Below are 14967 nucleotides of genomic sequence, written 5' to 3'. Positions count from 1 at the left end.
GCAGGACCGACAAGTACTCTAGACTGCCCATACAGGTTTCGTGTGTCATTGGTCCGATCGATAATTCACTGCTCTATAATTGGAGGCATCATCACGTTATATATTAAACAGGGCACTCAGGCAAACGATATAACGAAAGATCAACTTAAAACGTTTAAAAAATAAATTTTATGTTTGTATATCGTACTTACTGAAATCGAACAGATGATTTTCGACCCGTTGAAATATCAAACTGTAATTCATTTATATTGTCAGTCATTTTACGACACCTCAAAATATCCTATTTATTAAGGGAGAAAAAAGAAATCTAAAGTGTAATTAAGTATGAGCTTATTGCCAGAAAACGTTCCTATTTGTAACAAGAATCATTTATAAGTTGAGTTTGAAATTAGATTAAAGTAGAATAGTTTATATTTTGAAATTGACTGATTACTGAGTAATGATCAATGTCATATGTATCAACTTCTGTGGATTCAATTACGATGCGGTCACTAGTCTAAGTGAATTGACGTCACCTGCAGTATGTTATGGTACTAGATAGTTGGAAGTAGTCGGGATTAAAATTCTGTTCGAACTGATTTTTGTGCTAGTTAATAGGACGTGTTTACAATCTTGAGGGTGACTGCCCAAATATTGAAGTGGTAATGTCTCAGTCTGTGAAATTACGTTGTGAGTTTGGTAATCTAACTTCATATTTTTAAACAAACAATGGTAAATGATTACCTTCTTGAATATAATTGAAAACATTGCAAAAACTAGAATTTATACTCATTGAAGTCAGATGATGTTGTTTTGTTCTCACTTAAGGTTAACATAGTTGTAATACAGAATCCAAAAGGTTAGAACGGTATTGATATAATGATAAGGAATAAGCCTTTAAAAATTATTTTCATAGGAATTTAAAGTTAGTTAGAAAATTTTTCTGTATTCTTTAAAAAAGAAACTGCATTCAGTAATTGTAAAGTACAGTTGTTTGTTTCCCAAATCAGAAATGAGGGTTGCGCAATATTGTGAATGAACTGGAGTTAGAAACTAACATTGTTGGATACAAGTTCAGTGATCTAGAGGTTAAGTGTTCATACGCGAGACTGAAGCTCTCGGATCCGATTCCCGGACGTAGAGTCGTGGATGTGTACAGCTGAAAACTCCTACACTAACATAAAACGGCCCTCTAGTGCTTCAGAGTTTTCAATAATGTTTTAACTAAGATCATTCCGTGATTGGGATTATGTAAATTAGATATGTTAACTTTCCATAAAAGTTATAGTCAGAAAATCATATTCTTCACTAAAGTGTATTGAAAGGCAGTTACGAATTTTGGAGGGGGATTAAACGATGACTTGAATCTTCAATATACGTTGTTTTCTCATTACTCAATGGTTTTAGTACTGCATAGATTTATAATAAAAAACGTTATCTACTGTTATGTGTTACTTAACACCATTAAAACTTGACATTTTAGTTGAATCAATGCAAATTAAAGCTCACGGATGATAGCGATTATACCCGTGTATCTTGTTATTCGTCAACTATTATAGTTATTATAAGCAAAGATGGATGGTAGCTAGTAGTGTATCCAGGATGCGCGTTTCGTCCTATTTGGGACTCCTCAGTTGGATATACCTACACCCCAGAGTTGATGTTCACTACAAACGCCCTCGCGTTATCCACTTAGCTACTAAGTCCTGTTAGCCACTACCTTGTGCGATTGGGTTAGTTTTAGTTCAGTAGATACACACAATTGACTTAGAAGCAGTCATGATGAAAATTCATTTTCTTGATTGAGTTTAAGTTGAAATGTCAATTAGCGTACAGTTAAAATTATTATGAACAATGAAGTGGATTTCTGTTGTCCCATTATTTCCAATGATTATTCAACTAACACCAGTGTGTGATAACGCTTTATCACGCTTTATCCTCTTATTTTGCACAATAACTTGAAATGTTTACCCTTTTTTAATAGCAGTGGGAGATGTTCATCTTTCATCTACCATATATTGTTTCTGTTAATAAGTGAATGTTAGTATTTGAGACGCATAGGTAACAAGTTGGTAGAGAATGTCGAATTTTGTATTTTGCACTACGGACTGACCTTAGTTGGACACCCGATGATAACCTGGAAGGGTTAAAGAGTTATTTCTCCTTCGTCAACAGTGCAAATCCATGATCCATAATACGGGGGCAATCTAGGGATTTCAAGCCTCAAGTTAAGTGCTTACATTCTTGACCAACTAATTACCATGGAGCAGTTTACATTTCTAACTTCAGTTGATTTATAATATTGTACATTTCTCAGACAATGTCACTGATAGGCAATTGCGGAACTCCCTACATTTTCGATTTCTATTGTTCGCTGTTTCTAACTGTAACGTCAGAGACCACCTATTAAGGTTAGTCACTGATAAATATATTAATATTACTAGTATAGAGGGTTCTTGAAGATTTCTGAATACTGTAGTTCACATCACGGACTGATCTTAATTTATCACTAAATCAACCCCTTTTTAAGAACTAGATACATTGTTTGATAAACTTGCGAAGTGATATGTAGTAGTGAAAGTAAAATATGATTGCTTATTGAGAGTCAACAAGCAAGCACTCAGCCTACTGACTATTAAATATGTGATTTACTTTTCTCTGATTGATTTCTACTCTGAACTCACTGAGTAAAACTGCTTGTAACTGTGTTGAATAAAGTATTACCTAATGTTTGTCTGGTTCTCTATTCTGGATTTTGAATTCTGGATCTGATATAGCATGACTAATCTCATTACCGTAGTAATGTATTATCGTAGTATATATGAGAAAGATAAAAAGATTTTAAATCATGTGTTATATCACAAAGTGATTTACTTGTCCAATTATTGAATTTTTAGATTTGCTAAGGAATTCGGGACTACAAATCCGTACCTAACAGGTTTCGTTTTCAACCAATCATCCATTGAACTAATAAAGACTATTTTGTTTAAACCTTGATTTCAAACAAGAAAACCGTAGTGTCGGGCAATGACACAGATAATTTACATGGTACTTGATACACTTTGATTGAATGTAAATGTCAGTATGTGTAAAACATCTTTGAAACATAGGTTTACTAACCTGATCTGTTGGTACATAACCTGGTCTTCTGATAGCATCAAAACGTCGCATAAAACTAGTTTGTAAAGATAGATTTAAATGTTTCTTTCAGGGTAATTATTCTCAAGAGATAAAGTGTAAATAAACATTACTAAAATTATATTCTACTAAGTCTACAGCATTGTATCTGTGATACAGTGACATAAGTGAATATAGACTTACGAAGATTTCATATTTTTTCCACCTTAGATAGTCACATGGCTTATCATACATGCAATTCCTCTCTTTCTACCCGGTTTCTGAAAACGCATCGTGTATGTTTATTCGACTACAACACGTAGTTGTGCCGACAAGATATTAGTATCATTAATAAGTGTGACGAATATTACTGAAAATCTGTTGGAAATGTCAAACAATTAAAGCAATGAACGACACTAGAATAGTTAATATGCATCATTGTAGGCTTTTTCGAAATGTTGGTGTTAGGGAGACCCAGAAAATTCTTCGGAAAAAGCCCAGTGGGGCACTGAAAATGCAGCGAAACATCGTATTCAATCAGCATAGAATAAGAGTTTCTCGGAAACATCTAGAAAGTGAAGGTCCAAGTGTCACATTTCTTATTGGACAACTACCTCTCCTGCCACTGTATTTAGAAGGGTTCTAGAACTTTCCGGAAGCCCAAGGCCATTCGGAATACTACAAATGCCCTCCATTTTCTGTACATAAACCAACCTTGGGGTAAAGCGTTATTTTCACATTTAGCGCTTCTCCCCTGTTCAAGTTGCCGTGTAGATTTAACCTGAGGGCTAATAGAAGAGCTTGAGGAACCGAATCAAGCGTCCAGGCAGAAAATTTATCCGTTTTCTTAGTGTTATTGTAAAACTCTTTTTAAACTGTAAAATTACACTTCAGATGATAGAAGTAATGCATAAGAAAAATCACTGCGTGCACGAGTTCTGACGATAAGATGAATTAACTAAGCGACATTGATTGATATTATACAAACTAGTTGTTAAATTTGCTCTAAAACTCATGTTATAACCTGTTTCGTTTAAGCATTCGTGTAGAAACAAATTCGGGAAGACGAACAACCTTCAATATGCAATCAGTTATAGAAATTAATTATTAGTTGTAACACCTTTCATAGATGTTTCAAATAAACTATGTACTCAGTTCATTAAATCCTATCAAAAATATTACAACCAAAGTTCCAGGAAAATGCTATAAAAATATATAAATCATTTTTACAACAGTTAGTTGAATTAAAAATCGATATTTTTAGGCATTCGACCGCTGCCAAATCCCCTGAATATTTCAACCTGATCGTAATTCTATCATTTAATTAGTAATCATACAACAATTCGATTATTTCTCAGTTGCTAGTTTGGGAAAAGAGATCAACGGTTTGTTACATTAGATAGTCATCTAAATCTGTTATTGATACACAAGCTTCGTATAACAGAATCCAACAAGCTACTTGAATAAGAAAATCAAGAGCTTGTACGAAGCTTTTCTTGGCTAACCCTAATTGTGATAGATTCACAACTTATATATAAATTTATGTATGGTTCTCCATAAAAAAAACCCAAATCTTGACCAATAGCATGAGTACGTCAAAATCTTCCCTTTATTATTTGGTCTTGAACTGATAATGTTTGCTTGAACCGAATAACTTGTCTCTCTTGAAAAATAAGTCTAATTTTCTTTGGATTCAACTTCAGGAACTAAAGTGGATTGTACATAACTTTTAATCTATTAAAAATCTATAGATTCAGTTAAGAATAAAAGTGGACATTAGCCAACAATTTTACAAACGATTAACTTAGTATTGTTTGTTTGAATCTTCCTATTGATGTGTTAGGACTGCAACTGGTCAGTCTCTAATTGGCATATGTGCATACTGTGCGTATTGCCTCGATATAGCCTAAGTTCACAAGCATGGTAAGCAAAGATGGATAGTGGTTCGAGTCCCAGAGTGAATATCAATTCTGAGATACAGCTGTATTCAGATGACGAGTCCCAAATAGGACGAAACGCGCGTCAAACTGGATTCCACTGCTAGTCACTATCCAACTTTGCTTACCAATTTTACTAACAGTTTCATTCATACATATTAATGACTTACTAAGTTGCTGAGTCAAATAAATGAAATTCTGTTGCTCTTGTATAAGCTCTCTGAACTCCTGGATCATGCCATATTTCATCTACTTCATCAAAAAAGGTCTATAGATTAAAATTAAATTATAGAAAAACATTGATAAATTATATACAATTGGATTTACACACATTATTCATTATACTATTAATACTTTTAACAGCAAAATGTTTCTTTTTTAAATGACTCTAATTAGGTATTGTACGTTTAGACTAATATAAACCACAAAATCATGTATAGGTGGCCCAAAGATTAAACGCTTACTGAGAAATCTAAATGTCTTGGGTTCGACTCTCAGTGAGTTTATAAATGAGTACTGCCAAATGGCTTACACAGGAGAACGAAAAAGTTGTCTTGTTTCTTCTTATTTCTAATGGTTCTTGAACTAAACTCAGTTCGTGACTGATGTGTGGGCGAGAATGATAATGATTGGTTGTTTTGCTGAGTCAGACATGTAGATAATGTGACAGGTATCAGATGAGTTATATGTTCCCCTATCCTCATTATTATCATTGACTAACTGTTCTTTATGTTGGATTGTGTCGGATTTTGGTGTGGGAATATATTGACGTTCTAGTCAGGCTAATCTCGTGTTCTTGATCTGAGTTGTGTTGAAGTCCTGTAGAATAGACGACACTTGGAGGGAATCTACTGTAGATATTCGTCTAAGGTGAATTAACGTCCCACATACGTGTAAAAAGTGGAAGGACTATCATAACAAGAAGCACTAGCGTTATAACAAGTATCCTGCCTTTATAACAATGATGTAAAATATAGAATTGATAAATCTTTAAAAACACCTCATATTACTAATAAGAAACAAATAGATTAATAAATTTTCCTTAAATGACATGGTGGGAATATAAAGTTAAATGCAACTTCACACGAAATCAACATGAAAGAAGAATGAATTTCAAAGTTGACAAAAAATGATCTATTGTTAAAGGAAGTATTAAGTCTTAAATTATTATACAATGATAGTAGTTAACACTAAATCACATATCTCATTATACTTAAGTACACATATGAGACCGACAGTAAATCCGAGTATGATTTTCATTTCTAATTTTTAGGGTATACGTAAAAAATAAAGTATAAAGAAACCAGCCTGGAGCTTGAACGTTCGCACGCGAGACCGATAGGTCTTGGGTTCGAATCCTGCGAACGGGATCGTGGACGCGCACTGCCTAGGAGTCTCATACTAGAACGGAACGGCTGTCCAGTGCCTCCAGGCTTTTAGTGGTGGTCTAGCTTATATTGAATCATGAATTCAACTATTAAAATTACTACAATCTCCACAGAGACCCCCTTTCTTTAATTAGCTGCTTGGTTCTTAACAAATACTTTCCTTTGATGTAGTTGAGGTCATGAGTCATTTGAAGCTAGACCACCATGGAAAACCTGGAAGCAATGGACGGCCGTTTCGTCCTATTGTGGGACTCCTCAATGGTGCGCATTCACGATCCCACCTCGCGAGGTTCGAACCCAGGACCTACCAGTCTCTCGCCAGAGCACTTAACCGACAGACCACTGAGCCGGCGTCCAACGGTGTTAATGTCTAACCTCAACCAATCCACGAAATTGCGCGACCAACTTCCATTGTACTGAGGTAGATACCTGTCTCTACCTGACATGGATTAGCTCCACTGGTCAAGGCTTCTCGCTAGAACTCCAGGAAATACCTCATGGAGCCAGTCACCAGTGAGCATATGATCATTTGAATTACTCAAACTTACTATGTAAAATTGATCAATCATCTTGAATAGTGTCAGCGAATTCAAATATGTAGAAAAATTACAAGTTCACCAGCATATAAGCTGTCTACAGTTTTAATTAGTCAATCTATTTCATTAGAAATATTGTATAATTTTTTTAATGATACTTTATTAAAAGAATACTAATTAACTCACTTCAGGATAAGTATAATCTTCAGCCAAAGAATTGTCTATAAGACTTTTAGCTAAATCAGCAGTACGACTTTGAATAAACTCAAGTTGTAACGTTTTCATGCCTCCAAGAATTGACTTTAAAAAGAATAATAAAATACAAAATGAAAGTGTAGTTATCCAATATACACCTAAAACATGAACATTTGGTTGAACCTACAATCGTATTATGAATTATTGTGAAAAATAGGTACAAACAGATATGTGAACTTATCCAACCCTGACATGCGTCGTTATACGTGTTCATGTATGAATAATCTTAATCTTGTGAACAGTGCGAACCCATGATTCTGTACGTGGGACTTGAACCCAGGACCTTCGGTCTCTCGCGCAAACGCTTAACCAGTCAAGTTCAACAGTATCTGCTGTGAGGCAAGTACTCACTGAAGACAATGATTGACAGTCACACAATATCGTGGATTGGTGGACCTCAGAAAATAGGATCGTTGTGTGTCGGCTCAGTGGTTCAGAGGCTAAGCATTCAAGCGCGAGTCCGAAGGTCCTGGGTTCAAGAATGCACACAGCCGAGAAGTCCCGCACTAGTACGAAACGCGCGTCCAATGCTTCCAGGTTTTTAGTAGTGGTCTAGCACAGATTACTGTTTGTTTATTTTTTGAAATAAGCTAATTTAAACTTAACCAGTTTTTTGACTGGCAATAATCAAAAGCTGCTCTACATTTATCTGATTATTTATTACCGTTTATCTGAATAGACATGTAATTGAAAATATATACATTACCAAGACTATTAGTATTCGACTATTTATTTCTATATTTTATCAATATGATGAGTTGTAAGTGTTATATCCTAGTGAAGACATAAGTATGGATAACTCTCAGGACCTATTAATGGACTATTACTCTATATATATTCTTATGGTTTAACTATTGAGTAACTAGATTATGTATATCTATATTTCTCTTATCATAAGCTTTTTCTGACTTATGGATTATTATTGTACGAATCACTGTTCCTAAATTATACTCAGTTTATTGATTATTGTCTCCAACGTTCACAGTCACATTTGACTTGATCTTGTAAAAATATTATTTTCTATTTTATGGTGTGATGCGAACCTTCTATCTGGTATATAAACAGAGTATGCTTGAAATAAATGATTCGCATAGATTCGCATAGCAGAAGCTGCAATTGGTGTTCTGGACTCAATTGGAAGGGCTAGGTGGGCAAGGGACCAATAAGGACACTAGACTGCTCATACTGGTCAAATGTCATTGTTTTGACACAATGCTAAGATTGGAGAAGTCGTATTCCGATTGGTGGATAAATCATGTGATAAAAAAGGCGGACATAAAAATCATAACGAGTTGGCATACGGCATTCTTTATTTTTTTTTAGATTCATAACAGTAAGAATATGTACGAAGTTAGTAAGGATACATATATTTCATCATTCGACGTTTTATGAGATCAAACAGGAAAACCAAAGTGGTAAGCCTTCTCGTTACAAAAGAAGTTTCGGATACCTACAGGAAACATTCACTAGAAAATTAGAAAACTATACTTATCAACTTTATATTTAAGGAGAAAGATATGGCAATGATCTACAATTATACTCAGGAGATATTAACAGTATAAAACTGTTCTTCATTTAAGATACCATCAGATGGACTAAGTTGTACAGTAAATGAAATCTAGAAGTTAATCATTAATTATTTCAGTCAGTCACAACATAGAACTGCGTACGTACGTACATCAGTTCGAGTTTCCATACCACATTAGCACAGAGATGCAGTTGTCGGTTCAAATCCCATATTGGTAGAAGTAGTAAGAGTATAAGCAGTAATCCGAAAGATTAGGGTTTGAAGATGTTATTCAAGGAGTATAATCCAGTGAAATAAATTTTGAAAGAAAAAAGAGATACGAAGAATTCAGAAGCTTAGAATTTGGGAGTACACAAAGAGTGGATGCACTTTCGCCATTGCAAACGATTTTGAGCCATGTCATTCAAGGTCTCTAACAATCGATTGCTATCATCTCACGAATCCCAACCAGGTAGTCTACACTTACCAACATGGCTCAGTCCACTTGTCAGTGAAAGATTAGGGTTTGAAGATGTTATTGAAGTAGTATAATCCATAAACTGATAATTTTCAGTTGTTTACCAGAATCTAATGCTAATTTTGTCCTAATTTTTAATTCGATGAATACAAAATTACTTATTTCAAAGGTGTATATGATTAGCATTTTATTATTAAGTTTAGTATTGAATATCTATGAAAATTCTATTAGATTATAGTAATCATTCATTAACATAATCTAATTGAAGTAATGTGCTACTGATGTTGATAGATATAAGTAGTATGTATCATCAAACGATAGTGAAATACCTGGAGGTAGAAGGTTAAGAAGGTCAAAGAAAAGGGAGCGAGAATAACGAACAATTGGTGTGGAAACGAAAGAAACAATGAAGTCTGAGACGATTGATTGACATTTTGCAAATGAAGAATTTACTGAATGGTCCTCAGATTTTACTAAGATATCATGTGCTTAGATACATTTGGTTGTCCGCACTTGTGTTCTCGTTTAGAAAATGTAAATATCAAGAACTTATAAGAATATTTGACCTTCATGTTAACAACCGACTGAAATAGATGTCAGCTGTTTAGGCGACTTATTAAATGAGTTAACCCACGGCACAAAATAAAATAATGAGCAAAATGTAATGGTACTTTAAGTTATCAAAATGTTCCTATTATGTTCCTATTAATCCTTCAGTTGTATTTATTCAACAGCTGAATAAACAGAGGATTAAAATATTGATTTAATCCTTAATAAACCATGTAGCTAGACCGATTGACTTGATTAGTGACGAAGTGATGCAAATTAGGAACTGTTAAACTGTTAATCTTTTATTGAGTTATGAAACTCTACATCTAGGAAAAAGTCAGTAATCCTTCATTGTCAGAGCATAAAACTTATTCATTAAAATAACTTTCATAGTAAAGGACATATAAAATCACATATTGTAGTTGGTATCTTTCTTTGTTTTTTATCCACGTTTTACTTATTTATTTAAACACATAAATATTGGTACATGGAAGCACCAAATACATATGCGCCACACAAATCTCATTTGATTTGTGTGAGGGCTATGATACTGCCCGGGTGCCCAGACTGAAGCAGGTGGTTGTCTTAGGGGGCCACACTCGGAGCCTTTGACCTAAAGATCTGATTCACAAGGCAGTGGAACATCGTGAGGCGATGCATCTCCATGGTAGCCGGTGACCAACGATTGATTCATACGCCATTTGTTCCTTCAGGATACTGGAGCCAGCCCATGTGCACCATTGGTTTGGAATCAGGGTTTCCCAACTCCCCTAGGTGAACTTTCCGTGTCCACCAACCCGGTTAAAGCACTGGACATTCGCTTTTCGTCCTCTCACTTTCGTAAACAACAGCCCCACCACATAAATGTGATAGAACAGATGAAAACGAAAAATGAACGAAAACAACGTTTCTGTTGAAAAAACATACAAATTCCAATTTAACTGAAATTACTACTTTGTGATCTGAAACCCAAAGTTATGGACAGCAGGAAATGGTGATTATGAAAAGAAAAAGATCGACTAATGAAGATAAACAACATCCTTTCATTATTTTAAGTAGATATAGTATAATGAACAAAATTGGTTCACATTAAAAATCTTCCCAAACAATTCTAAATTTTATCCTTTTCTCATAGTAATACCATCATAATAAAAAGACTAGCTAGTTAAATAATTTGTTAAATATGTTGTTAAAATTTCGGTTTGAAGATTATACTACACTTCAGTAGTATAAGTTATCAATTAAGTTAAAATTCCTATCAACAAACTTCACATACAACTACAGGCAAAGATGGATAGTGGCTAGCAGTGGAATCCAGGACGCGCGTTTCGTCCTATTGGGGCTCATCAGCTGGATGTACCTGCATCTCAGAGTTGATGTTCACTCTGGAACTTGAACCCAGTAACGTTCGCTTCGAACACCATCGCGTTATCCACTCAGCTGCTGAGTCCTGATAGCCATTTGCTTGTGCAATGGGGTGAAGTTTTAATTCACTTAGTATTGTTTGTTTGAATCTTCCCATTCAATAAGAGACTGACCAATTACAGTCTTAAACATCAATGGGAAGATTCAAACAAACAATACCAAGTGAATTCACTTACAACTGTTTCAATGATAATTTTCCATAGAATGTCGCATATATTTTTAAAAAAAAATTCGAATGTAAATCTACACCAACTTTGAACTAAATATTTGTTACTTAGGCGTAAATTATTTTTGTATACTATAGTATCAGTTGCCATGTTAAGTCCATATGCCTTACTCTAACCTCTGGACAGGTCAATTCACCTATCCATCATGAGTCATGTTTTCACCCTGTTAATTATTCATTTATTAACCCAGACCATTTTTATATGAGCGTAGGTGTGTGTACACTTCTTATCCTATTTATCACATGTCTGTCATGTATTCTTGTCTGACTATAAATATTGATTAACGCTTGATTAAAGTGAGTTGGCTTACTCGCCACCTCCAATGCGTGTCATTTTTGTTTCACTCGCTGATATTTACTCATGTGCTTATAACTTTCTGGCCTGAGTCATTTGTGAATAAAACTGTAGCTGCCACTTCTCTTTGCCTACTGATTTTATGCACCGTTAAGATTTGTATTATAACGGCTATCAGGCTGAACTATTAGAGAAGCACGGCACTACAATACACTAAATGGATATAAAAAGTTAATAGTAAGTTGGAATAATATACATGATACCTTCAATTTCTTTTACCTTAACAACAACTGTAAAATAAATAAATGATTTGTTAACTCAACTTACCAGTATTACATCTCGTATGTTCTGTTTAATGATTGGAATGTAATCTAACCTTTCCCTTAAATACAAACAAAAAAATATTCTGTAGTTAATCATTTACTGAAATATAATTTCATTAACCTATTTTGACGAATCAAGAGGGGGGGGGAATGGATTATTACAATACAAACCAGAGTTTAAGCTGATTGGTTACCATGATTAATCAAAGTATTAAAATACAAGAGTAATGCTTATTTTTAACAAGAAGTTATTAAAACCCTATGTACATATTGTAAGAATATTTTATTGGTGATACTCTGAATAAAAATGATTTACTAATGTATAAGCAAATATGGATGGTGTCTAGCTGTGAAATCCAGGAGGCGGATTTCGTTCTATTTGAGACTCGTTAGCTAGATGTACCTACATCCTAAAGTTAATGTTCACTCCGGGACTCGAACTCAGTACCGTTTGCTTCAAACACTATCGCGTTATTCACCTAGCAAACAGTACTGGATTCGAGTGTTGAAGTGAACATCAACTATGGGATATAGGTATATCCACCTGACGAGACCCAAATACAACGAAACGCACATCCTGGATTCCACTACTAGACACCATCCTCCTTTGCTTATAATGGTTATGACTTAAGGCAATATCGAGACAATCTGTACAGGTTGTATGTTAATAAGAGACTGATCGATTGCAGTCCCAAACATCAATGAAATGATTCAAACAAACAATACGAAATGGATTCATTAATATGTTTCTATCTAGATTGCACAATGGTTCTTTTGTAAAATGTTCAATTCTCATGAATGATTGTCATTGAACGTCTTTTCGACTTGAATACATACTGAAACCCTTTGTTTATTAGTTCAAAAAGATATTTTTTGTATGACTTTAATTTTTCGCTTCACTGAAACGACAGAAAAACTAGACACACAGATTCATGTTGTCAGCATATCTCAGACCTGGACTTGACGTTAATTAGCACTTGTTAGCATGGTTTACTTGTGACTATGTGGTAGTGGATATACCTTGATGAAATTCACAGTTTAAGCCACTTCAAAAGTGTCATTCGAACAGCAGCTGATCCCCAGTAGTTGTGATTCACGGTATCCAGTCAGCTATCTCTAATCAACTAACATCCCAACATGGGATATAGGATGTGGAGTCCTTTAGATTAATGGCCACATTACGAATTTGTAACCGAAAATCTGATATAATTTTGGTTCTATTACTTCTTTCGTAGGCTCCATTCACATTTATGACAAAAAACTATGCGATTTCTTACAGGCTGGATCTCCGACATATCTGTAACGTTGTAACCTGAAGCAATCACGTTCATTACTTTAGCTTTATAGTTTCTTTACTCTTTTTCACCATCAAAGTCTATCCTGAATATTCAGGAAATGTTTGAATAAAATAAGCTTCTGTATATTAGTGGCATCAACAACATACGTTCTTGCTTCTCAGGAAGTTGCAAATTATTCGAGAAATAGGTAAGAACAGAGTAAACCATATACACAACTGGATAAATTCATAGCATTAGTTAAAGATAATTGTCCCAGTCAATAAATCACAACTTTCAAATGATTATGAAAATACCTTGGAATAATAGATATCTAATCATAAAGATTAGAAAACCCTTGAACCGTACTATATCATGCTGGTAGAGTTTCTTTATTGATATGAAAATGAGGCCTCGTAAAAAAGTTCTATTTAGACGTAAATGAATAATTTGCTCAGAAACGTTTAAAAAAGTAACTGTATAGTTTTTAAAATGAAGCTATTTGTCATCAGTTACTGATTTCGGATAAGTAATAGCTGAACTCTATGAAGAATACTGAATCGCTATATTTTCCTGGTATTTTATTTAGCATCAGTGCTGAACCAAAGTGCCTCCAAGGATCGAGACAAACACTCTTAAGTTGTCATAGTCTGCAGCGTGCGATCCAGGTACAAATGTTAATTATAATCTTGAGAAATGGCTAAGACGTTGTAATTCACAAGCGTGAATAAACATGTACGCGAATCCCTGGTATTTACACACACTAATCCTTCTAAGTAAAACATGGACATGTTTAAGTGCATAATTGACTCCCTCCAATAACGTGCCCCATTTTTAGTTTGTAGCCTATTAATTGACCTTGGAATAACTTCTGAGCTATCCGGTTTTGCACAAGCATATGATATGTCTAGAATATCCCAGTCTATCAAGATCTATATGGAGCAATATATAATTGAACCTTTGAGTTGGAATCTAGTGGTTCACATTTCTAGCTTCATAGACTTTACAACACAGCGTAATCATTCTTAGCTATATCAGTGAAATCTGTTACACTCCCCAACATGGTTAACATCAACTAATCATGAATCTTCATCAGAACTTCCAGAAATAGTAGCTGAATACTTCCTGTTTTTCAATAGTTGCACAATGCAAGTCAGTCCTTCTTAACACAAACAATTCAATATAATGTGATTTTACTTACTTATTACTGAAGCCATTAATATGAATAATTTTCATTTGCTTTAACAGTGTAGATTTTCCTGATTCGCCAGTACCTAAAATAATACAACAAGCAATCAGTTAACAGAGCATTATTAAAGGTTGAAACTTCAGTGAACTTTGAATAAACAATTTTTTCATTTTGAAATATTTTCATAGTTGAAATCATGGGTCGATTGAAGCTAGACCACCATCGATAACCTGGAAGCACTGGACGGCCGTTTCGTCCTATTACGGGACTCCTTAGCAGTGTGAAGCAGTAGTGGGAAGCAGTGGCCAGTGGAGTTCTACCAAGTCTGTTGTAGAGATATCAACTCACTGAAGACAATTGGTGAACGGTCGCTCAAAATCGTGGATTGGTTGAAGTTAGACATTAACACCGTTGGATGCCGGCCCAGTGATCTATAGATTAGGCGCTCGCGCGCAAGATTGATAGATTCTGGGTTCGAGACTCTCTAGG

The 14967-nt window shown here is 34.7% G+C and overlaps 1 protein-coding gene across 1 annotated transcript in view; it reads right to left on the bottom strand.

The window, feature by feature from the left end:
* Smp_172640 (putative gtp-binding protein alpha subunit) overlaps positions 1-14967 on the bottom strand; it is a gene marked incomplete at both ends in the record, with an annotated part of 28812 nt that overhangs the window by 6272 nt on the left and 7573 nt on the right. Inside the window, 6 exons of the mRNA XM_018796507.1 lie at positions 192-280; positions 3100-3154; positions 5204-5301; positions 7144-7257; positions 12020-12074; positions 14491-14563. Of these exons, the coding sequence (XP_018651642.1) occupies positions 192-280; positions 3100-3154; positions 5204-5301; positions 7144-7257; positions 12020-12074; positions 14491-14563 (484 nt within the window). The remainder of the gene's footprint in view (positions 1-191; positions 281-3099; positions 3155-5203; positions 5302-7143; positions 7258-12019; positions 12075-14490; positions 14564-14967) is intronic.

The sequence above is a fragment of the Schistosoma mansoni genome, chromosome 4, assembly GCF_000237925.1.
Source record: "Schistosoma mansoni strain Puerto Rico chromosome 4, complete genome".
Classification (NCBI taxonomy): domain Eukaryota; kingdom Metazoa; phylum Platyhelminthes; class Trematoda; order Strigeidida; family Schistosomatidae; genus Schistosoma; species Schistosoma mansoni.
Note: the sequence above shows the minus strand (reverse complement) of the source record. Positions and strands in the feature narration are given on the sequence as shown.